The sequence below is a fragment of the Embiotoca jacksoni genome, unplaced genomic scaffold (genome assembly GCF_022577435.1).
Source record: "Embiotoca jacksoni isolate LCO1_2020_lvr unplaced genomic scaffold, fEmbJac1.0.p SCAF_32, whole genome shotgun sequence".
NCBI classification, from domain to species: domain Eukaryota; kingdom Metazoa; phylum Chordata; class Actinopteri; family Embiotocidae; genus Embiotoca; species Embiotoca jacksoni.
Window position 1 is genome coordinate 5,110,285 of NW_027185384.1, and position 26,817 is coordinate 5,137,101.

General features: G+C 40.7%; 1 protein-coding gene across 2 annotated transcripts in view; it reads left to right on the forward strand.

Annotated features, from left to right (window-relative positions):
- tbc1d22a (TBC1 domain family, member 22a) overlaps positions 1–26,817 on the forward strand; it is a 120,167-nt gene that overhangs the window by 86,539 nt on the left and 6,811 nt on the right. For both annotated transcript variants that reach the window (XM_069164779.1, XM_069164778.1), the window contains exon 13: positions 11,951–12,046. In XM_069164779.1, the coding sequence (XP_069020880.1) occupies positions 11,951–12,046 (96 nt within the window). The remainder of the gene's footprint in view (positions 1–11,950; positions 12,047–26,817) is intronic.

Sequence of the window (26,817 nt, forward strand, 5' to 3'; positions counted from 1 at the left end):
GCTAAGTGTCGTGAAGTTGATGTCAAGCATTTGTTTTTAAGTTTGGTTCCAATAAACAGATTTTATAAAAAAAAAAAAAAGAAGACAAATACAACAAATTGGACATGTTGCAGTTCATAGTTTGAGTGCATGGTTCACTGCCGACAAACCATAGTTTGAATTATTAAATACCAAATGAATCTTGTCTGAATCTTTATGAACTCTTACTGAACTGATGGCAGTATGACACAGATCACCCCTGACAGGTAAAAGCCACATAGCAGATAGGATTTTTTTTTTTTTTTTTTTTTTTTTTGCCTAACTTGAATTAAAACCAAGTTACTTCAGGCAGGAACAGATGTGTCCTTTCCCTCTAAAAATATTTTGTCAGAATGTCCTTACTTATAGTTTACAACTGAGAATTTTGTATGATCAAACATTTAATTTTAAAATATTTGCTAGACTTGAATCATGCAAAATATTATTTGCACACAAAATGACATCTGTCAGTACTTTGAATCTGGAAACTTCCGCTTCCAAAGCATCATATTACTTAGAGGTTTCTATATTGTCCTTGACGGTAAAATATAATCTATTTTCCTCGGTAACATAAAGCTGCTGAGTCAGCGACAGTGCAGCCCTCATGAACCTGAAAAAGATCAAAGATCCTGAACACTTAAAGTCCTCCAGTTTAAGTGCAGCTTTTGCGCTCACCTGAATTACCTGAGTGTCGGTGGATAAAAGGCATAACAAGCCTTTTTGTTCTCAGGAAGAAAAAAAAAACAATAAATTATGTTTTCCTGGTCCTCTTCAGCCACCGGATGTTTATTTTAGTGAATGACTGATATCGAATCATTACAACACATTTCTGCACAACCCCCTGCACACACTTCCACAGGAGAGACAAATTGTCTCGTAGGTGTTTTGGTGTTTCAGAGTGGACTTTTTATTTTTCTGTTAGTTGTGTTCAGTGAAGGTCTTCGTTGCCATTGTTGCCATTTCAGTTGTTATTGATGAATGAAGCAACGGATCATGTGAGGCATCAGGGAGGGAAAGCGTGAGCGATGGGGTGTAAATATGACGTACATATATCTGCCTCGAATTGCATCAAAACAATTATGAAACCAGAGTGGGCGACCTTTACAATTCTCTGGCCTATCCTGATAAAGTCAACAACTGAAAATAACAAACATAATTCAACACGAGCTTTGTGGTTGAGTAGACCAGCAGTACCAGCTGTAATATATAATGGTCTCTTTTTATATGTGACGTTTGAAAGATGTCCAAAGTAGCAAGCAGTTATTTTTCATCATGCGTCTTCAGTTAAGAGCTTAGTGACCATTTGAAGGGAACAGACAGCACTTATTTTTTATAATAGATTTACAGTGTCATGAACAAAATAAAATGCATTTTACTTTGTCTTGACATTTAGTCACAATTCACGTCTTGTGTTTTTTGAACACAATTTACACTTTGATGTCAGAACACTGAAGTACACTGACGGAGAAGTTATCACCACAGGACGGCTTTAGTTTTAAGTTCCGTATTCTTAATGGTTTTTAATTTTTTTTGTCACACAGTAACACAGTAAATATTTGTTGAACAAACAGAATATTTATATTAGACCCTTCTGTAGATGCACACATGCCATTCAACAAAGGCGTCTTTAATGCAGATGTTATGGTTGAGGTTCGACAATTGAAAGCACTTGGTCAAAAGGATATTCATTCGGCTTAGCATTTCACTTCATATGATATTCGATGGCAGCTCTCTGTCAATCTCTGACAGTTCAGTCTGAGATTCAGGAGTGATGTATTAGTGGCGGCTAATGTGGCCTCGAGCTTCCAGGCAGAAGCAGGGGTTTGGTTTTGTCTGGTGGTGTCACTTGTTTCAAACTTCACAGTCACAAATTTCAAACTTGTATTCTTCAGCAACAGCCAGAGTCGGTTGAGTTAGATGTGTCCTGGACGTCTCCCTGTGGAGGTGGGATTCCCCCAGGAAGAGGGAGGCAGAGGGACGTACGGGCCACCTTGCTTAGTCTGGTGTCGACTCAGCCCATTGTGCCACTGTGCACCACAGAGTTCTCCACTTTGAGAGTACTTCCGAGAAAAGCGGGCAGGATTCATCATAACTTACAGGTCCCATATCATATAAATTCAGTTTTCTATTTTTTTTTTTTATATATCATAAAGCAGGTTTAGGTGTTATATAGGAACTGTGAAATTGTCAAAACGCACAGCCCCTCATAGTGCACACTGCTTGTATTCAGCAGCTTTGACATTTGCACTTCTATAAATTTGTGATGTCACAAACTCACTCTCATGTCATAGGTCTACCCTCAGCACAACCCACTGTCCCGTTTTTTGTTTGATAGAAAACACAAAATTGTCATTTTTGTCGCAGAGCTCGCAAGCTACAAGATTAAAGAAAACCTGAGGTTGAGAATTCAAGAGAAGGTGTAAAACTTTAATGAGATTATTTTTGGTACTTAACGCCACAAACATATTTTCTTATGGATATCAAGACTGCAAATATAGCACCAGAAAGGTGTAAAATAAAGGATCTTTAAAACAGTTACCATTGAAATTGACTAATATGAATGGCTATGGCTGGCATGGTTGCCTTACATGTTACAAGGTCTTGGGTTTTGAACCACACATCCATGTACTCTGAATATCCTGCCACAACAACCCAAAATAATGTGATTTCGACTGGCGAATGGAGAATATTGACATGACTGTAACTAAGAACTGCAATATGAACGGGTACGTTTTCATACCTGTGAGAAAACATCTCGGGAGTCCTCATGGACACACAGTCCGTCCTAAGTCTAAAAACGAGACAAAGGATGAATGATTAAACGGTGTTGTCGCTTCGTCGTGACTTGACAGCAACGCGAGTACACAGTGTACTCGTAATCCATCCTCTAAATATTAGATGTTTTACAATGTTGTTTGGATTGCAGCCTCGACGCACACGCGCCTCACACAACCTTTCATGCAACGCACCAAACGCATACACACCTTTTTGTCTTTTGGCAGGCTCTGTCACAGTCCCTCTCCTCCTGTCTCGACCTGGTGGGGGAATTAAGCCATTTCCACTCATGAAACTTTCAGCAGAGCTGACAGCAAAGCACAAAGCTGTTCTTGTCCGTTCCACCTTGCTCTCTATGATACCCCCCCCCCCCGCCCCGCCCTTCTTTTTGTCCCCCCCTGTTCTTTCACACGACCCATACGTCCTCTGCCCGTCGTCTTTCTTCCCTACTCATCTCAGATGTACTCTTCCATCCCTCCTCTACCTCATGTCACAAATACAACCAGGCCTCCTTCTGGCTGCTTCCGTGGCGTTCCTTTGTATGTCGTCCTGTGTTTGTCCTGCTTTGCTTTGAGGTAACGACCATTTTCTGTTTGCTACACGTTTGTCCAGCACCCTTTTCAATACATACATTATTTATGAATGTCTAAATAAAACTGGTTTCCCCAAAAAGCCTCTTTATGACAGGAGTACTTAACATAAGGCCGTGACTCACCGCACATGCCCAAAGATGTTGGCCTTGCGGGGACAAAAAACCTGCAGTGTTTGGGTCTCTTACAAATGCTGATAATAAACAGAAAGACCTTGCCCTTTGCCACTGAGTGTGTGTGTGTGTGTGTGTGTGTGTGTGTGTGTGTGTGTGTGTGTGTGTGTGTGTGTGTGTGTGTGTGTGTGTGTGTGCATGCGAGTGTGTCTTCCAGGGGAGATTTTAACCTGAGTTGTAATGTCTCTGCTGTGGTCTCCTCTCTGCAGCGTGGCCATCTGTTCAGTAGCCCGATCCAACACAAGACAGCACTTCCTCTGTCTTTCTTTCTTGTCTCCTGTCATCTCTCTTTCTATCCGCTGACTAGTCTCTACATTTCCTTATCACTTCCTTTTTTTCCCTTTCTTTTATGTCCATTGTGCCCTTAGTCTCTCTCTCTTTTTTTCTAATTCGCTCTATATCTTTGAAAGATGAAGAGGGCGAGAAACGGAGGGAGAAACACAAGGAGAAATGATTCAGAGCCCAAACACACACACACACACACACACACACACACACACACACACACACACACACACACACACACACACACACACACACAGACAGACACACAGACCGCTGTTCCTTGGCAGACAGACAGAGAGACAGACAGACAGGGACCAAATTATCCCTGTTGCGTGGAGCATGAAATTAGCAAGTAGCTCAGTGAGGCAACATTACCATGGCTGTTAAAGGGATACCGTGACATTTTCAGGTTCTGAAACACGGCCCTTTTCCATGCAGATGGTTGAATTCAAAAAACAAGGGGTCTGTTTAGCGTTGGTAGAGAACATGGTCAAAACCACTGGGTAAGATGTCATCCAGTAACACAATTTATGGTTGAAAAATGTGGTAATTTACTGCAACACGGGTCAAAAGATGAATTTAGATTAAGATTAAAAGCACAGACTGAACAAAAAAAAACAAAAAAAACACCAGCAACCATATTCTACTATGTTTTATTCAGTGGTGCTTTAATTGTTACCTTAATTAATGGTAAAAAGTAACTAAGTAGATTTACTCAGGCACTGTAGTTTTACACTTTCCCTTTAAGTATTTTAATGTCAAGCCACTTTAAAGTTATTTTCCACTACATTTCATATTGAAATTATGGATTTTTCAGAGCTGAAAATCATGAATCAATTGAATAAACAACAGAAAACGTTTTTGATCATTGAGAAATGATTCCACTCCTTTTATCAAGTGATTTTTATTTTTTTTATTTTTATCATTATCCATTGTTGTCTCACCAGACACTCGACATAAAAAAAACGGCAAACTTTGAAAAAGACAGATTTTCCTAGCGCAGATTAATAAACACTGTGTGAACTCGTTTGGTTTGAATATAACAGATGTTCACTCATACAGAAAAGAAGGAGGGGTTTTAAGAAAAGAATCTCAATACTTCTTTTATTGTCCCAGAGTCTGAAGTTTTGTAAGTGAGTCTTAATGAATATGAATAAAACCTGCCAATTTAATAACAGGGGGATTATGTGACCATCACATCCGCAAGTGGAACCTCCTCCCTTTTGCTGCCTCCCTGTCTCCTATGTGCTGTAATGGTTGTAATAGTCTCTCTGAACAATAAGACATGCCTCTGTAGACTGGACCCTGTTCACACACCCCCAACCCCACACCTCTCTTTCCCTTTGCCCTGCTCCCGTTACCATGAGCATTAGTATCCCTGTCATTTTTTTTTGTGTTGCTTTACGGTCTCTCTGACACAATCTCAGCATGTACATGAACATCATAAGTTGTATCACAGAGTTCATGTACTGAGTTGCATCACTATATAATGGCTCGAATTTCCCCATCACTGTGTTTTCCCTTGCTTTCATGCACGTTGTCCCGTACAGTCTCTCACTCGAGTGCTGCACTCACCCACACATCACAGACCCCTGTGACTGCTTTTATCTCGGTGCTTCCCTTTACAGTCAGCGTTCACCTAAATACAGAAGCAGCACGGTTCCAAAATGGATTGAACGGATTTGGTAATTTAACATGTTTCCGAAAACACATTGGAGGACCATACGTAAGCACAAATAATCTACTGAAGTTGACCTAAAATGTATTCTCAACCTTCCTCCTTATTTTTGTTTTTTTTGGAATGGATTGCATCATGAGTTGACGTTCGATTTTTCTTCGTGGGACCACATTGTCATCTTAAATTCAAAATATCCACACCGTTTAATTTATCCTGCACTCTATCCCGGCCCAAAGCAGTACATTACACACAGGAATACTAGTGCAGCTTGTAGTATTTGATGTCAACAACTCCCAGTCACGAATGCAGTCATGTCCCTCCACAGATAATGCGAACCGAGCTTTTAAACTACCAGTCGAATTCATCCGGCGGTTCATCAACTTCTATCTGTAATTGTTACATCACTTTAAATCTGCTAGTTTACCATCTTGCATCACCCCGCAGCATCATCACCTTTTCAACTTGTCGAGAGTCGGCTCGTCAGAGTATCGAGTTGGTCCCACATCAGGCCGGTTTGTTTTGGAGGGATGAGACCAGTCAGACAGCCAACGCAGCAGTTTAAAGATGCTGTGACATTGCAACCCTCCCTCTCACTCTGCATTCCCCGTTCCCTTCTTCTCCTCTGCTCACCCTTAACCTCCTACCCTCTCTGTCTCTCATGTCCCCACCTCTTTTTTTCTCCCCTCCCGTCTCTCACACACACACACACACACACACACACACACACACACACACACACACACACACACACACACACACACACACGCACGCCTCCCCCATCGTTTTCGCAGTACTTTGATCAGCGGCGCTTGTCAGTCACAGTCTCGCGTGTCTCGGCCAATATGGCCGCCCTGACACAAGGAGGGTGGAGGACCAAGCATAACAATGGAGGAGGAGGAGGAGAGGACGTAGAGACGAGTTTGACAGAGTCACCTTGACGCCCATGACAAACTTTATTTTGCAAATCATAATAATGAGAAAGCCTTGAGCTGAAGCAGCGGCAGCGGCAGCAGCAGCAGTGGATGGATAGGGCCGGAAGGAAGGCTTCAGTGACGGAGAGAGAGATTGGTAGGGGGATAAAGGGAATGTTGACATTTCAGGCTGTAACAGTCATTTTTAGTTTACATGTATTCAATTATAACATACACAAAAATATTTATTTACGTTTCAATATGACAAAGTTAGTAATATATACTTTAGGGTCAAAACATTCTTGTTTTTCCAACAGTCATATAAGTGTCTAAAGAAGAGCCTCATTGTTGTTTTTTTATTTTTTTATCTTTATACTTACTAGATGTGTCACACATTGGAAAATACACTTGGCCTTTTTGCTAAGTTAGTTGAGCAGATTGCTGCATGCCAGGCGCAGCTTAACGTAAAGATCAGAAGCAGGGAAAACAACAACTCTCCAAAAATCTAAAATACATCTCCCACCAGCACCTGTTTAAGCTCATCGCTTAACATTGTGTATGTTTACTCACATGCAAGTAATGTGTGCAATGTGTTTTGCGCATAGACTGTGTATAAAAATGGATGTACTCTCGGGCTCTGACAAGTGAAGTGAGTGCCTTAAAGTGCAATACCTCTGAGGGTCACTAGGGGCTGGCTTCACTAAATCTCAACCTCAATTCAGAAAGCTTCGACTTCTGAAATACTGAGTCAATACATTTTTTTCCACGAGTCAGTATGTCTTTCACTAAATTCCCTCCTGATCAGTGTTCTGCTGGTCCTTGTGAAAACTATTCCATAATTAAATATATATTAGGCCTCAAGGTAAGCAATGTTTGGAGGTGTGCCTGGTTTAAAAAAAAAACAAGATGCAGTTCATAAACCAGTGGGTGGTTTTCTGTATGGTTGCCTACTTTGACTATTTCTTGATATAAGTGCATCTCCCAAAGATTCAATTTCAGTCAACAAGTTTTGCTCCATTTCATTACAAAATTTACTGTGTATTTTGGAACTCACAGTACAGTCAGATTATTACAGTTGATTATTTGTGTTTTTTGCGCCTTCAGTTTATGAAATGTTAACAAGTCTTATTTTATTGAAGACTAGTACAAATATTCACAATTGAGAAGTTTGTTCATCAAATTGAATTACACAATTATATTTACTTCCAAGTTACAACTCAGAAATCTACACAGATATAAACCTGAGGAAAGCAAATAAATCCTCACGTGAGAAGCTTTGTCTTTTTTGTTTTATTAAATGACTCATACAATGAACCAATTATGAAAGTTGGCATTTAATGTTCTGTCTGTCAGTTAATCAGCCAATCCTTTCAGCACTCATAAACACTCATAAACTTAAAAAAGTATTAGTCAGACCATAAAAATCCATCACAGTGCAGTCCAAATTATCAACCATATCATGCTTTTAAAGCATTTTAATTTTAAATAATTAATCACAAATAAGCAGACACATATTGATTGTGTGTATTAATCCATCTATATACTGTAATGTCTCTTTTATAGTGTTGTAGAGCTCCAGGACTTTCCAGAAAAGTTACTGTCGAGCTGCAGAGCTGCAGTGGCACCTGAGAATTTGCACTTTAAATACTTAGTTAGTAATTGAGTTTCACCAAAACAAAGTGAGATTGTGCGTAAGGCGAGACATTCATACTGTCAATGGTTGGACAGACATTCCTGCAGGAGCCAGCGAAGGCAGTAGATTTCAAGTTAATGGTGGATTGATGATGGGAATGACAGATGGAAAATCAAAACATCAAGATTACATGTTAACAGTGGGGTTTGTTTTGGATGGAGAAGAATCACTCTCTCATTTGTGAAATACTCTTCACGGTCGTATTGATGATGAGGAGGAGGAGGAGAGGGAGAGAGAAGAGCGGGTGACATTTGTTGAATGAGACTGGTGAAGGTGACAGATTGTGAGAGCAGAGAACGGGCGGAGGAGCGACTCCGACGGAGGGAGAAGGGGCAGAGGGAGAAACAGGGTGGTTTCACTGTTCCAGAGAGTTCACCGGTGCCCTCATCCATGAACTGACACACGCACACACACACACACACACACACACACACACACACACACACACACACACACACACACACACACACACACACACGCACACACAAACTCGTAGAAGAAAGGAAATTAAAACTTGGCGAATCTTTGGGGACTGATAAACATTGTGCTCCTGCATGCCACTCATATACCCACTCATCTCTATTTGTGTGTGAGTGGAGGGGGGGGGGTGTATGTGTAAGAGACCGTGTCTTCGCTTGCTCCAGTTGTTTGGATTGGAGCTGCAAGGCTAGACCAACAAGCCAATCAACTGCCAGTTTACAACTCGCATCACACCAAGCTTCACTGTTCACAAACACCCCCCCTTGTTTATTCACTTTCTCAATGGCTTTCTCTCTCTCGTTTTCTCTCTCTCTCACACACATACACACTCATCGTTGGGAAATTAAAAAAAACAAAACGATTTAACTAAGTGGGAGGTAAAGTAAGAAGGAACCCGAACAACAGGAGATGTACACAAAGACGGAGGGAGGAAAGGAGAGACCAAACAATAATTTAGGAAAACAAAGCAAGAAAACAGCTTTTGTTTTTGTAACGCCACGCCTCGGTTCATATCTGTGCATCCGCTATTAATCTGTTTATTCCTTCCTTACTGGAGGGAGGGAGGGAAATCCAATTATCACAGTAGAAAGGCAGTTTCTGTTAATTCCTGCAGAGTTATGGCTCACTGTTATACAGTACATAAATGAGTCCAGTGCTTAAAGAGCAGCACTTACAGTTGATTACACTACCTAGACAAAATGGAAATAAGTACAAACTGAACTTTCACAAATTTATATCCTGTAAATTAGAACTAAACCGTAATAAACATGGCTGGATTATTGGAACATACAATATGTGTAGCCTTGGTTATTTATGAACACATCTTAACCAAAGAAACTGCAAAATATAACATTAAACTACTGTGTTTGTGTGAGTCAGTTTCCTTAAATATATAATGCCATGGTTGTACAATTTTAGTATATTTTAATGTAGTAGAGTTTTTTTTTTCTTCTTCACCAGCACAAGCTATGAAAGGAGACACATGAGACAGCACATTTGCGGAATAATTAATGACATTATAGACTTACTAAGAGTGTGTTGCCTCACTTCTATATATGTGCATGTTGTTTGGAGCAGAGATTCATTGGTGTAATTCCACACTTAACTTTCATGATTTAAACAAACTAACTAACAAAGTTATTATCCTGTGTATAATTTGGCCACTTGCCAACAAAATGCCGCTTGTCCTCAAATTAAATAAAGTCGTTAATTATCCATAAACATTGTGAAATATAGTTCCCGAGCCTCACAATTAATTTGTTGTGTGTTTTCATCATTATAAGCAGCATCTAGCCAAAATAAGCCTCAGCAGGATGTTTTTTTTTTTTTTTTTTTTTTTTTTTTTTTTTAATCCTGACAAGTCATAAAACATGGGAAGAGAAATTTCACAGATTGCTGTCAATCTCAAGAGCAGGAGAAAGCAATGTGTTTTTGCTACACAATATTATTAAAACTGCCTGTCCAGAGGAGATAAGGTTACATAGCGCTCGTACAGACTGCCTCTCTCTTCTCACTCAGTCACTCTTACATGTTACTTCTTCACATCTCTTTATTTTCCGTGTGGTTTTGGTCATATTTCCTTGCTGGTCTTCTCTCCTTTCCCCAGCAGCTGTCCCTCAGACTCGGTCTGCCAGCTTCATGGTGACTAACATTATTGAGGTCCTCTCATTTAGCTCCTCTCTTCCTACCTTTGGTTGATTTTTCCAAGTTCATGCAAATATGATAGACATTTAAAGTTCCATTTGCATGGTTCCATCAAGTCCTCCAACTCAAACAACCATATGGATGGTTTGTTGTGACCCTCAAGTATGACCCACTGGAGTGTTTCCTAAATTAGTGCCCCTGGTTAGGTTAAGGGACAAAAAGGACTTGGTTGGGGAAAGATAATGGTTTGGGTTAGCTTGATGACTTTAATGGTGTAGGGCGTTAAAGTTTCTACGTCCTTAAAGTTATGTAACAAGTGTCGCCATGGCAACAGTCAACGCGTCTGTAAATGATCCCAGCTCGTGGTTCAAAAGGGAAAGCCAGCAGCGGCCTCCTGCATTCAGCGTTTTGCAACCCTCTCTGTCATGACAACAGTAAACATGGCTTGAAAAAAAACTGCATTGTGTTGGGGTTGGAAATGAAAAGTGAACAGCGGCCTCCTGCAGCATTATGCAACTTGCATTGTCATGGAAATAGTAAACGTGCTTTTAGCAAACTGTCCTGACTCGTGGTTGGAAATGGGATGTGGACATCTGTCTCCTGCTCCCAAGTCTGTAGTTGAACCCAACCTGTACAAGGAAAGCTCACATCATACAGACGTCATCTGAACTTTGTCACTTCTGCACGTCACCAGATTGTCGAGATTTATACAACAGCTAAAGTTTACTTACCTTTAAAACGTAGTTGTGCGTTGTATAAACTGCTTAGATAAAAGGGTCCCGCTGTAGGCTATTTATGTGTTGTTTTTTTTTGGTTGTTGCCTTGGTTGATAACTTTGAGCTCAGTCGTTGCTTTTTTTACCTGCAGTTAAAATCAGACACATTCATATAAGATGGTCTGATTGGATAGATTGGTTACGTGTCAATGTTATATTATGTGTAAGTTATCTTCACCTTCCACCCAATCCGACCCCAGATTTTCCACGACCCATGGTATAACCGAAAATCCCATACAGTATTAATGTAACTAAACTCTCCAACAAGCATGTCAGACGGCATTTTGTGAAGTTCACATATTTAGATGGACCTTTGTTATTGTGTCCTGATTTTAAGTGGGCATGTACTCCTAAGTGACTTGCATTCAAAGGACCTGGTAATTATCCTCCCTTTGATGATGCTCTGGAGAAAAATTAATAGAACAAGGAACATGTCATCCTTTGTCTTTCTCCCTTTTTAATTCCCCCCGCTCATTGCAGGAAAAAAAAGTAAGCTGCCAAATGTAACTAGGGGCTGAAAGAGAAAGCTGTGCAAAGGAAAGGGGATTTGTATCTTTCTTTCTGTGTCACCTTCCATATGTAAATTGTTGGATTGTGACAGAGACATGTTTTATATTCTGCTTCTCTGCCTCCCTCTTTTTGTACGTACGACTAAATACATAATGTAAAAATGCCTGTAAATCTTCTTTAAAATGAGATATGGTGAAAGGATGGAGCTGTTCGAGCTACACTGCGATGCTTTGCTTTGCTTTCATCCTGAAGCTTCTGTTTGAACAGCGTAACACAGCTGTGATAGAGGTGTTATTTGTTTTATGGCTCTGAAATGTTAAACTTGTAGTAAATCAACATTTGAGCTCAACATTTTCGTATCTCTCTCTCTCTCTCTCTCTCTCTCTCTCTCTCTCTCTCTCTCTCTCTCTCTCACTAGGCCGAACCAGAGGGCTTCTCCCATTTCCACCTCTACGTGTGTGCGGCCTTCCTGATCAGGTGGAGGAAAGAAATTCTAGACGAGAGGGATTTCCAGGTAATGTGCACACTGGACACAGGGAGCTCTATGAACCTTTAGAAGTAGGACACCAACACAGATTTACATGTGAAGACGTACACGCTGCATGTTTTACCACCCGGCCGGCGACACTCATGGTGATGCACTGTACATAGCTCCATACTGTATGTAGATTACTCTCCTGGTTGTGTAAAAACAGAATTAAAAGACTCCACCAGACTGTAGAGCTGTCCATGCCCTACATCCCTCTCCATTACCTCCCTGGTCATTAACTGTGAGGTTCAAAAGTCGTTGTGAGTGCATTAGTAGATGACAGTAGACAGCTGCCAGAAGGTGACTTTGGTTGCCAGCTCACTGGGGGACCTGCCTTCTTAACAGTAGCAACACAGTCTAATATCATCGCATACAAACATCAGCTCTGCCCTTTGGCTGCTCTCTCTTTACTTTTTAAGCCAGTATCTGCTTTAGTTTTTCAGTGATCTTTTTTTTCTTCTTCTTTTTTACATTTCCCTCTACTTGTTTGTGTTCTTTTCAGGTCTTGTCTCTTCTCCTGTCTTTCCTGTTGCTTGTAACCGGACTTCTCTCTGGTGTCCACAAGACCTTTCACTATTGTTCACTACTCTGTAATATATATTAAAAAAAAAAAAGAACTTGCACAGAAGAAAGAAATAAAAAAAAAAAAAGAACAGATAGAGAAGATAGAAGAAAGAAAATGACATATTCACATAGGAAGATGAAAACATCCTCTACTCGTACAGTTTGAACTGTAGGGTGACAGGGGAGTGGATTTTAACTCCTGTGCCATCCCAGCTAGTCTGTCTTTGCCTGCTTATTTCCCGCAGCTTCAGTCTTTGCATTGATTATAGCCTGGAAACTCTGTTTGCAAAACAACTGACTATTGTTATCATTGATTCCCGTCCAACCCACGCTGTGACTTTTTTTTATTGCCCTATCCATAGACTGTAAATAAAAAATGGACATAGTTCTCCAGCTCTGAAAAGTGAAGCCAGATGAAAAAGTGCTGTAAAATACAATACCAATGAGTACCACTAGGAGCTGGCTTCAAAAAAACCTCTGGCCCACCTCGACTGCCATTCATAAACTGCTAAGTTCTCTTATGTAATACAGAGTTGATTCATTTTTTTCCACGTCATTATGGTGTCATTCGCTAAATTCATTCCTTCTGATTCCATAATTAATTAGATATTAGGCCTCAAAGACGAGTATGTTTTGTGGCGTGCCCGGTTTGAATCGCTCCTCACACAACTCGTCCAAGTATGGTCACCTCTGGCCCCAAAACAACAAGATGGCAAATTGCCAGACTTGAAACTTCATAGCTGCAGTTCAAAAACCAACGGTTGTTTGGGATTCCCCAAAAATATATCAGCCTTCAGTTTGAGGTTTATGTGATCCATAACATGGCATCAACCTGAAAGATATAAAATGCTTACAAGCTATTTTAACTGTCCAGACAGCTTAGCAGACTTGCTTCACTAAATTCTCATGTTTGGATTAACCAGATGGAAACTGTCATGTTTACATGTAGCTGAAGTTTCCCTTTAGGTGTAAGTCCCTTTTGGTAACCCTGTACAATTTGAGGCTTAAATACTATTCTTAGTATAAAATACAAACTCCTTTGAGCTACATGAAACAGTGTTCCCTCTACACTTTCCCCCTTTTTTTTTTTTTTTTGTCATAAGTAACACTTACTTTTTTTTTTTCTGTACCCACTTATTCATCATGAACTTCATATCTTTTGAAGCACAAACAATTTACACAATAAACTAATTTAATAACACATTTATTCCAACCAACTCCAAAGTTTGCTGGCTGGTTTGCCAGACAGAGTACCAAGTGGGGTGCCAAGGGCAAACAATCTATCCTCATGAAGATGAGAGAAAAAGATGAGGCGTAGAGGGAGGAAAGGGGTCACCGTGGCAACGAGACTAAAAACCGATTAAACTTTAGAGCAATGGAAGGGGAAAGGAAAGTTTGATTTTGTACTAAGGGCACACTGAAGGTGAGGCACACTATTGTGTAACGGTATACCCCAATTCAATGATTTTTTTTTTTGGGGGGGGGGGCCATTGTTACAGATGATTTGTTAAATCTGAGTCTGCTTGACTTAACGTGCTATAACGACCTTTCAAAATAGACCCAGCAAACAAACGAACTGCTATGTCTGATTTGGGAGGTAATAAAGAAAAAAAAGAAAGGAAAAAAAAGACTTGCCATTTAGATTGAGTTAAACAGTTAAAAGGTAAAGTGGCTGTCTGTACTTTTCCTTGTTAACAAAGCTTTTTTTTTTTTTAAATTATTACTATTTTTTTTAAATGTGACGTAAATTATTCGTGACTAATCTGTTTCCCACTGTGTGAATTAAGAACAAAATTGCATTGATTTATGCCATGGAGCTCAGCAGTCCTTTGTGCTGTTTTTAAAAAAAAAAATTATTATCATTAAAATCATTGTAGAATTATATTATTCCTCACTAGAAGGAGCAACCCTAACCCAACACATTTGGGTTTTACTCCCAATATAATTAGATTTCATTCAATTGAGGTAAAATAGCATAATATGTGCTCGTGACACCAACATTCAAGGCCCCCGTTTGTCTTGTCTGGCACTCCTATCATATACTAAATGTGAAGGAGTTTTCAAAGGTAACACTGGTGGGTTACAGTTCTAAAGAACCTGTGTGTTCAGATGAAGGCCAGGTGAATAAAGATGATTCGCTCCCTTAGTGAGACACTGGAGGCAGTCTGAGTTTTAAGATGAGACATCAACTCACTCATCTGTGCTCACTTTCATCACTTTCATATTCTTCTCTCCCCTTTTCTCTCACTCAAATTTAAATAAGATTGGTGATTTTTGTAGGAGTTCATATTAGATTGAATTTAAGATGGTTACAGGATTTTTAAATGGATTTTTGCAGCGCTTTGAACTACGTGCACAGAGAAGCTTTGCTCACTCTTGTGTGTGTCCACTCTCGCGTTCAAATGTAAAAATAAATCTTCAAGTAAATGTTCATCATTTGATCAGCACATGCTTTGAGCAAACAGCCAGCAGAGAAGTCGTTTCTCAGCACCAGTAGGAACACATTTTAACTTAAGAATGAAATATCTCGACAACTATTGGATAGGTAACAACATTTCCTCCACACACCATCATCAGAACAACCGTTCAAAGCACAAAACAAAAACATTCAAATCGAATCCCGTCAGCCTCAGTTGTACATTGTGTTAAATGTTAATATATTACACCTGCTTAACATCAGCACATTGGCATGCTGACATTTAGCTCGAAGCACCCCTGTGGTTTCAGCTTCATGGAGCTGTGTGTAGATTTTTTTTTTTCCTTTTGAAATATTTCTCTGCTGTTGGATAAAGTTCAAGTTATTAAAGACCAAGTCAGCAGTTGGCATCTTAGACATGCACTCAGGCTTACACCCCACAGTCTGTTGCAGCAGGTTCTGAACCGCAGACTCTAAGCTAAGGAAGCATACTATAGAAATAGTCTACAGTATCCACTGCAGAAAAGTTTGAAGACACATACTCAGCCCGCCATGGGAATCCAAAGACTTTGGAGTTATTCTAAACCGTGAAACTGTAGCCAAAACTTTAGCCAGCTGAAACAGACCCACTGTACAGTGTAGTGGACTATATTCATGATTTTTCTCTTATTTTTATTTATATATTTTATTAATACTACCTCAGTCATGCCATATATAGTTGTATGTTTCTCCCATGACTCCCAATACCCCCCCCCCCTCCGCCTTCCCTCCTCCCCTGGTTTTAAATACCCAGTCGCTCACAGACAAACACAGAAAAAAGCACACGCATACTCATAAATAGACACAGCCAAATGTCATCCTGGCATCCCCACCCCCCCACCCGCCCCGCGCGCGCCCAGCATTCAGCAAATGAGCTCTCATCGTCTATTTGTTTATGTCTTCACAGGGAGTCTGTTGTCGGTACTTAATGGAACACAGATGTCCTGTGTGTGTATGCGTGTGTGTGCTGTCTGGCTCAGTTAAGATTATATATATTATATATATATATATATATATATATATATATATATAAAATATATATATATATATATATATATATATTTTAACTTTAACTAAAAATTACAGAAAGACTTCTAAAACTGTTATCTTGAATTTAAATTTTCATACTCAAACTTGCACATAAGTTGTGGCTTTGAGACAAACTCGTTCGTTTTTTGTTTTTTTTTAATTGATCTAGCAGATAGAATTCAATTTACCAAGTACTTTCCGACTCAGATGATTGTTGCCGTGAAAAGAGAAAAGTAAAGATTTCTTCTTCTCTCAGCTTTAGTGGTTTAATTCCAGGAGATTTCTGCCTCTGATCCACTGAGGCTCAGAGTTTAAACGTGGGCCTGCCAGGTTCTTAAGGGCCTGTTGAACAGTCCTTATCTCCACATGCTTTATCCCACAACCCACACAACACCTCTATCCTCGCAAGCTTGCTTTTTCTTTCTCTTTCTGTCTTTCTCTGCATCTCTATCATTCTGTTTCTCCTTTCCTTTGTTTTTCTAAATGTTTCCTTCTGTCTCTTTAGGTCATCCTGACTTTCTTTCTTTTTACTGTGAATCTCTTGGTCACTTATTCTGTCTCTTTCTTTTCATCCCCTCCCGTCCTCATATGGCCCTTCACCTTTTACATCAAGAGCAGCAGGTTGACAAGTGTGTCTATCAGTCTGTCCATTACTTTTGTCCAGACTGAAATATTGACAATTGATGGATGTCATGGAATTCTGTGAAGGCATTTAAGGTCTTCAGCGGATTCCTTCTGGATTCACTATGAAGCTGACTTTGGTGTTTGTAGTTTTTTCTGCAAAATGTCTCGACGACAATTAGATGGATCACTAATACCTTCTTGTCGAACACGTATTAACCATATCAAGTTGGAATTCTTTTAGTTTGAATTTCGCTTTGGTTTATCGCCACCTGCGTGCAAACCTAATGTGATTCCCCTCAGCATCAGGTGTACTAAATTTTTAGTGCTAATTAGCAAGCTGTTGGCACACACACACACACATGCTAAACTAACTCAGTATGTTACCATTGTCCTTTGTCCTTTTGTATTTAACTCAAAGCCCTGTAGAGTCTTAATATTCTGGCATCAGAAATGATCTCAGCGTAATTTAATAATGCTCTCCAAATTTCAGCAGAACGTGCAGTGACAATACCGTCATGTCCTTAATATTAGATGAGGAAAGGAAACATTTTAAATGCGTCTGCTTAAAGTTTGTGAGATGACTCAAAACCAATGATGAGTAGAATTGTATTAGACGATTTAAAAAAAAAAAAAAAAAAAAACTTAACACATGCAGAAATCAGCCTTGCCCTTTCAGTCCGGAACATGCATGCACACAAACAACATACACCTCTAGAAATATGGTTTCCAACCATTTCCTTTTAATCTCATTATTATTTGGAGTTAACTGGAATTGCTACTCCAATTTTCCCAGGCCTGGAGGGAGGCTTGTAGCAGTTAGTATGCAGAGTACAACATAAACAGTGTGTTGTTGTGTTTTTAAGGTCTAAACCTTGTCATAGATTTGATTTCCAAGTTGTGGAGATATTCAAAAGTTGGAAAGGTTCAAACTCACAAATACAAAATAGGTCATAACAATTTGTTTTTTCTTTTGAGGTTATTTCCTTTGAAACACAAATATTTTTGCAGTGTGGTCACTAACTGTAAAAAAAAAAAAAAAAAAAAAAAAAAAGTGTGAGCTAAGTGTAAAATGTGGAACGGGAGGAGCAGCAGCGTATGACAAACTTCTGGCGAGTTACTATTCCTGAGGTCCTACGAGGGAACACGAATGATTGATTCACTATAATAGCTTTAATTAAAAAATGCATGCAGAAAGTAATTTAAAATGGATAACTCATGCATTATTATCAAACATAGTAAGGAGAGTAACTGTGAATCTCCTCTCTTGCTTGTGGGATTGGATTGGTTAAGCTCCGAAATGAAAAGCAGGAGGAGTACGGCACTCCCTAAGCAATCTGCCTTCCCCCGTTCCGCCTCAGCTGGCACACTGCTGCTAACTGCTGGCCTGAACCGCATGGCTAAGTTAGCGCATACGCACACACATTTCCATGCATCATCTCTGCCACTCAAAGTCACCCGCCTCGCAGACGCGACAACACAAACATGCCCGTAAAACAATCCTTTCCTCACACCGTACCGCTTTATTCACACATTCGTGAGTCCCCCCCGCCACACGCTTTCACTTTCGAACACACCACCCGCCGTACACACAGAAATGAGCGAGCAGGGAGATAATATTATGCAGGTATGTGTTTGCACTGCTGTTTTTAGGAAAGACCAGCGCCGTCAGCACCGTTCCCATTAGTGTGTATTACCTGCAGACATCAATGCTGCCACAGCAGAGCTCCCTCTAAATTACTGTTAAAAAAAAAAAACCTCTTCACTCTTGTTTGTAAGTCTGCATTTGTGGAGCTGTACCTCGGCCTGGAAACGTCACAATGGACAATCGGCTTTTGAAAACCTCCTTCAGGATCAGACACGGCAAATAACCATATTTTTCTCTGATATTTTAAAACACAGCGATAACCACAACGCAGCGGCCAGAAATGCAGGTAGATGAGGGTTCCTGTCAGTGTTTGGTGTAAATGTCAACTTATAAAAGACTTTTTTTTTTTTTTTTTACTGCAGTGCCAGTGGTGCACTCCTCGTCTTGTTGCTACTGCCACATGGATGTCTGCGTCATCTAATGCGTATTTGACGAGTACAACTTTCGATTACAGGGTTTTTCATACCGTTGTAATGCTTAGGTGCAGCACTTAAGCATTTTTTTTTCACAGCACCTACGCAACTGGGGCTTCACTGGAAGCTTTGTTTGACCAATGTTCGGTGACAATTTTTTGAATGGTAGGCGGTGAATATTTAAATGGGTATTGTAATGATAACAGTCCACAATTATGGAAAAATGCATTGTTTTTAATTCAAATAAATGCCCACCACCACCACCCCACCGCTGCCTCGGCATGTAAGCCCTCTAGAAACCTTTAACAACCCTTTATTAAGTGTGAATCAGGACAGCTTTACGTATAGTACATATAATGATGACATTAATAATAATAGAAAAGTTTACAAATTGCTTCACAGACATACAAAATTATACATGAAGCATAAAAGAAACCCCCTTCTTTTTTCTTTTTTTTTTAAATGAGTTCCAAAAGAGGACAGTGATGTAGCCGGTCTGATTCCCAGTGGGCGGTAATCCCACAATTTTAGAGCCCTTTTGGCAAATGTGCTTCTACCCTCTGTCTCAAGCCTTGTCCAGGAAATTGAGAACAACAGGTGTCGTGTGGCTCTCAGAGGGCGAGAGCAGGATGTAAAGGGTAAGATGGCCGATAGTGTAAGTGCTAGGAAAACAAACATTTTAAAATCAATTCTGAAAACCACAGGTAACCAGTGCAATGAGGCCAGAATATGGGACAAGTGCTCATATTTTTGAGTTCTTATACGAATCCTAGCTGCAGTACTTTGTACAAGTGGAGGCCGTTAATATATTCCTGCCGCAGTCTGGCAAATAATTAGTTACAGTAATCTAGATGGCTGAGGACAAATGCATGAATGAGACTTTGTGCATCACTGAATGACCAATCTTGGCCTAAGTTGACAGATAGCTGATTTGGTGGTGTTGCTCAAATATTTTGTGAAGTTCAAGTATGACTCAAAGATGAGTGCACTGCAAACCCTGGGAAACTACAGTCTGACTCGCACAATCCCTGTGTACTTTGAGTCCAGACACAATGACTTCAGTTACGTCATTGCTCAGGAAGTCACTGGACAGCCAGGACCTTATGACTGCTGGGCAGGCTGTGAGGGATGCAACCCTGGTGAGCTGTGGTGAGTTTATGGACGGATAGATTTGTGCATCATCACCATAAATATGAAAATAAATGTTTGAAGTTTTGGATAACTTTACCCGGTGGTAACATGTAGATATAAAACAGGAAAGGGCCAAGAGTAGACCTTTGAAGAACGCTGCAGGTCACACTTGTGTAGCTAGAGGAGACAGAGAAGACTCTGTGCCTCAATTAAGACTGGTTTAAGTCTTAAATAGATCAATGACTCCGTTAATTACGACCATCTAATACTGTTACCCTGATATTTCATGGATAAGTACGTCTGAATAGTGTCCAGTGTGACGATCCTCGTTAATGTGAGGCCAAGCATCCATGTGAATACAAAGCCGTTCGTCCCATGTACATGACTGCAGTTTTTCCAACAAGACACGGAGGAGAGTTATAGTGTATAATGGAAGAAAGCGAGCGGTGGACGAGTGAAAGGGGGAGAAAAAGATTTAATTAATGACGTGTGAAAAACTGCGGACCTTTGTAAATGTCAGCGGCTGTCCTCAGATCAGTTACGTGTGGAGAGCGCCTTGGGTTTGGCAGCCTTGGCAATAAAGGAAAGAAGGGTGCTCGGGAGGAAGCGGAGTGTTCTGGAAATGCCAGCACTATTTCAATCACTGTCACAGGGAGTGCACATGCACTTAGGGTCAATTTTTATGTTGCAGAAAAAAGATCGTAGATTTACATGAAACAAAACAAAAATTCAATGAACATGTGCAGAGAGACAACTCGCACTGTGTTGTGTTCAGCTGTGACGACTAAATATATAGAGAAAAATGTCAGGACAACATGTGGCGAGACATGCAATTAACATTTTCAGTATGGTGTCAGTAGGAAATTATCGTCATGTTAGTAAAAGTGTCCTTTTAATTGTGAGCCTGAACGCCAATATGCCTACAGATAAATCTGTGTTATTTAGAAGGCTCTTACTTTAGATCATTGTGATTACTCACAGATAATTTAACCCATTCAATGTCCTAATAAAGTCATTCTTTTTCTTGATGACGCAATTCACAAAGACCTCTTTTAAAGTTTATTTTTGGAAGAACAAAACTCAAACTCCATTCATTCTAATTATTAGAACAAAGTGCGTCCCTGTCAAGACGCCAGGACAAATGCTTGGAAAATTGGAACTCTCACAATTTAATCAGGACATCTGGTCACTCTCGATGTTTTACGCTGCCAACACAAATGCTTCAGAGTATTGTAAACAATGTAGTCCAGAGAGCCCTCTGCTGGGAAAAAACCCCCCCACTGTTTTCTGTGTTTATTGCAGTGGACTCTACAGTAAATGCAAATTTGTATTTATTTATTTTTTTGTGTGTGTGTGTGTGCGATAACTGATGAGACAGTAATCAACCCATAAAATCAAGCTACCGTTGCACTAACAGTAATTGGCGTCTAGCCGTCGGGTTGAATTAGTAGTGTGTTAAAGTGTTGTTTTTTCTCACAATTGATAAGAAATTCCTGTATTTTCTGGATGGCTTGGAGGGACTCCTGATCATTTTGTTGCTGCTAATTTTACATGTTTGCCGTCCACCATCACGTGCGTGTCTGTTCCTGTGTGCTGGCTGTAGCTCTGATGGCAAGTGTGCACCTCCTTTTTTTTTTTTTTTTTTTTTTTTTTTTTTTTTTTTTTTAACCTGCATGTGTGTGCATGAGCAATAGCAAATCCCCGTTAAGATCGCCAACTTGCAATTTCCCATAAAGAGGCTGGTCCCCTCCTTTGATTAATTCATCGCTTTTCGCCCATTTATCACAACAAGACCTCCTCATTTTCTCTACCAGAACTTTCTTCCCAAACTTCGGTCGCATCAAGCAGACGCACTGAGTGGTTTGCAGCTCCTCTGATGGATGGCACTGTAGTCAATAGTGTTGAAAGTGAGACAAGGCCACCCCCGGTAAACAACTTTTAATAATCACCCAGTTGATTGAGTGCTGAGCCCGATGTGGCATATGAATGTATCTGTGCCAAAACAAGAGGAGAAGAGACAAAAAAATGAGAGGAAAACAGAGGGCTTAATATGGAGGAAGTAATTACGTAACCCTCCACCCAATCCTGCCTTTTATTCTGTGACATCCTTCTTTCATTGCCGCCTACACACGCTCCATCACTGCCAGCTAAAGTTCGCTTTCAGGCTAACTCGCGTGGGCTTGTATGCTGAATTATTGTACCGAACGATTTTGATGACCAAAGCTGCTTTGGAAAGTCAGCGGTGATCAGTCATGGTGTGGCATTCCGTAGACTTGAAGTAATTGTGAGTGTGTTTGTGCTCAAATATGTGCACAGACGCGCTTGTTTATTCTCTTTCTAACTGAGTTGTGTTGTTGCTTTGTTGATCAATCCATACAAGTACAAGCTTGCCTCTGCCAGGAGTTTCTGAAAAGCATTTATCAGTTCAAAACAATCGTGAATGCAGCGATTAGCTTGCTGTCTGACGGCCATTACCGGCATTATCGGCGGCTGAGGTTTATCCTCAAGAGAGAGGAAAATAGAGATTGGAAGAGTTTATGGCTCTTTTTTTTTTTTTTTTTTTGCCTAGAGATAACAGCATAACAGGAGTCGCTCTGTCAGCTCGTAAGCCAACTGCATGCTCCCCTTCTCAACTCGGTTAACACACAAAAATACCAAATAAACAGCAGTATCGACCCGCTCGTAAGGAATAAACAGAGTCCAGCAGCAGGAAAAAGAGGAATAGATTTTTAAGAGAAGACAGGAATTTTGAGGAACTAGCTGGGTCATGAACTGAGACATATATATTGAATCTTAAATCCAAATACTCTTGGTGCAGTCAAAGTAAGAATTCTTGAACTCATGACTAGGGGGACGTTAACCATTATTGAACTTTATGATGGTTTTGAGTTAAACCGTTAAGGCTCCATGTTTTTTTCTTCGGTAGACTTTATTGTGTTCGACTTCATGGGGCCTCTGGATGTTATGTTGCCTGTTGATGTGTTCATTTGGCCAGTTTTGCACGGCATTAGTCCACGTGGGGCTCAACAAGCGCAGATATGCAGCAGATATCTATTGCAGTGTGCGTCTGAAACGGTGTGAAACCAAACCGTTGGCCCGCTTTTTGTTGTTAATGGCTGATGCAGAGGCGGGCAAATGGTTAAATATTGACTGCTTGTGAGCTTTGAAGTTGCACGTGCTGAAAAGTGAAACTAGTCAAGCAGAGTGAAATATCACTGTAAATGCTTCAATACACAGAAGAAAGCGCAGACAACTGTTTTTGTACTTAGATTGCATCTGGCTGCAGTTTTCTAAAGGTTATGAACTTGTCATTGTGCTGCCATTGACTAGTACAGAACAGGTGCAAATGTAAAGCGAGTATGCTGTTAAAACAAATGAAAATCCAGAGTATCCTAAAGGTAACGTCAACACTTACACCCACACGTGTGGTTTCATGTTAATCTGTCCTTGTCCTTGTACGCACGCCTCATCTTTTCCATTTTATAGACGACAGAGCTTTATGAATTAATTTGGTTTCCACAGTAGATGTTGACCTGCTGCTCAAGAGTTTAGAAATACATGAATACCAAACAAGAAAATTCTTGAGATTCATTTACATCTTTTGATTCTTCTGCACTTTTACAGGGCTGCATGAAATGTACAGAGTGCAGAAGTCCATAAATGGGCAATTGTTTTTAGTATATTGTTCAATGAAAATAGCATGAGAATAGTTTAACATATTTGGGCAAAAATGCGTATGAACCATACAGCCGGCTTTTACTGTGCAGAACCAGTTTTCCCAGTTCACAACTGTTGGTGTTGGTGTGTAAATAGCCCATAAAACAATTTCATAATTCTGGCAATTTTGTTTTGATTAGTGGCAGCAAAAGATCAATAAAAATGTTTTTTTTTTTTTTAAATCACATCAACATTTATTTGGCAACATAACGACCACATTATCCATGAACAACATCACAACCAGTCCTGCTGCATATCAATCCGTCAAGCTTTTCATACGCCAACCTCTCTACAAGGCAACTTGGCGGTGCCGTCCCGTGTCAGCTCTTACCTCCACATGCTACAGTGCCCCATTCCTACATTAGCACCCACTGTTTGCCAGAGTGCCCATTTTGTGTAATTATATGAACTACAGCAAGCTAATGGCGCCTGGGCCCATTACACCTCAGGGTGCTGCAAAACACCGTCACCACCACCACCACCACCACCACCAAGCTGCAGTGTCTGTGCTCGTAGGTGGCAGCTCGTGTGTGCAACCGCGACTCTTTGTGTGCGTTCATGACGCGTTGGTTGAAGGAGGTCGGAGGTGGATTGATACACGTCACAGAAACACCGCGGGCGCTACAGACAATTGCCATTTCTGGCCATAAATGTGTATCCGTGTACGTGTGTGTACGCAGCGCACATGTCATCCCTCCTCCATTAATTCCTCCAGGGCTCTAGCTGCTTGCAGCTGGGAGCTGTAGTTGACACAGCAGAAAAGACAGCAAGGCACCTCGCAGCACTTTGGGCACTCATTGTATGCACTTCACTAAGCACCATCTCATTCTGCCAGCAAATAAGCTACTTGGTTCACAGGAAGAGTGGGCTTTAATTGCGTGTTTCATGTGTTTGTGTGTGTGTGTGTGTGTGTGCGTGCGTGGGCGCGTGCGCGTGCCAGCCACCATTACTGCCAATGGATTCAGTCGCCGTGATAAACAGTATTTGAAGTAATATTTCTCGAACTCCATTTGAGTCTCTTATGACTAATATTCATCTGTGACTCACACGCATCGAGATTGTAATTTCATCTAACTTTGTGCTCAGAACTATGACTCCAACGTCTCCAGTGTGGCGTCTTCACATCCATCAGCCCTTTTTTCGACCCAAGTTATTGAGTGAGTTCAAGTGACAACTCGCCATGACAGGACCCACTGGTTTGTGAAGTATTGTTTTAAAAGCCTTCAGGCATTTTGGCTGTCGCCATCTTGGTGATTCGGAGCCAAAGGTATGACCGTATTTGGACGAGAAGGTGGAGTGGGTGGATCTGACTGTGAACCAGATGACACTACGCCCCGCCCACCTATGCAGCCAAGTTGACTGCGCCGCAGTCCCGTCAATCAAACCAGGCATGTCCCCAAACACAGCTCTATTTGAAGCCTAATATCTAATTAATAATGGGATTATTTCCGCGAGAACACTGATCAGAAGGAGTGAATTTAATTGTTGTGGAAAAATGTACACGTTTTGTAGTCCATGAGAGAATTGGACACTTTTTGAATGGGAGTGTTGCATTTTTAAGGCACTTTAGCGTCACTTTTTAGACCCACAGTCTATGTATATTTTTATATACAGTCTATGATTGAATCTTTGCTATTCCCTAAGGTGGAAGAGCTTACACCGAACATGCGTGGCTCTGTAAATGTGAAGTTGGGAAGGGGACAGACTCTATTAAGTGAGGTCACTCCTGTCCGATGCAGGTTAAAACAATAACTACACACACAGCAAGTGAATTTTGACAGTCGCCTTGCTTTTCTGTGCGACCATTATGTTATCCCGTTCTCTTTTTAAAGAAAGAGCTTTAGCACTGACTCTATTGACAATCTGCTTTCCCCTCAGTATCAATAGTCATTAACCACTTTAAGCCTTGCCAAGCGTAGGAGATGGAGAGCTAATTGCCTTTTTTTTCCTGTAGTGTACTGTATACAGTAATGGTGAATCAATGTCGTTGTTAGTACTGTGGGATAAATGGTTATTCATGCCTGAATAATCGCGAGCACCTACACACAGCTACACAAAGACCATCCCCACACACCGCTCCCTTTTCTGTCCAGCCTGTTTCTCTGCTGTAACTTATCATCTCCTTTGCTGAGACACTGTGTTTGTTACCTCTCTCTCAAATCTGTTTGCACACACAACTCCCACTACCCCCAAACACACACACTACACGTACACTGAGTTTCATGGATTGCACTTCTTCCTTTGTTTTTCCCTCGTGCAAACGCGCACACTCGCTCACACTTAACATTCAAGGCCTCTCAGCATGGAGTGTAGCCACCTCTGTGGAGTAGTGAGAGCACAGCGTTCCCCCCCCTGACAGCGAGATGTATGCAATTAAACCGTATTAAAGTCATTAGCCCAACAGAAGTGATAGCCAGCAGATGGTTACCGTGCAGAAATTTGCTCTTAATGAAGCTCCTCAGTGTCTACTGGCGGAGGATGCATAGGTGTACTCGCGTTTATGTTCTTTTGGCTGTGACGCTTAAAGCAGCACTTGATTAGACAGTGGTTGGTCCTCCTGTAGCATAGCAATTAGTGCCCGTGCTTGATTTATAAAGATGCAGCAGCACATGGTAAATTCCGTTCCTGCTGCATATCCATCTGTGTGGAGGTCAAAAAACAGTGACAAGGAGGATATTTGATGAGGGTCTCTGGTCAACATTGAGGGTCCGGAATTGTTAGAGATTCAAATCGGGAATGAACCTTTTTGCTGCACAGGAAGGTCATCATTACGGAAAGCAATGACAGTATATATTGGTATTACTTACAATTAATGTTATTACTTTTAGTCCAATTGAAATTTGAATAATGTGAATAATCTATCTATCCATCCCTCCCTCCCTCCCTCCCTCCCTCCATCCATCTATAGTCCGTCTCCCTCCCTCCCAGACAGATATAGGTATAGATAGAGGTAGATAGTGATGGGTATAGACAGATTGTTATTGGTGGAGATAGAGATAGGTAAAGGTGTGTAGAGATCGAGATAGGGAGGGATGGAGCTATAGAAATCCTGCTTCACCACAAAGTTCATTATCCGTGTATGCGCACCAGATGTTTCAACACACTGGTGAAAGATACAATGTCCCACGTATCTCCTACAAACTAGTTTTGTTTTTTCCCCCAAAAGATGTGACGAACT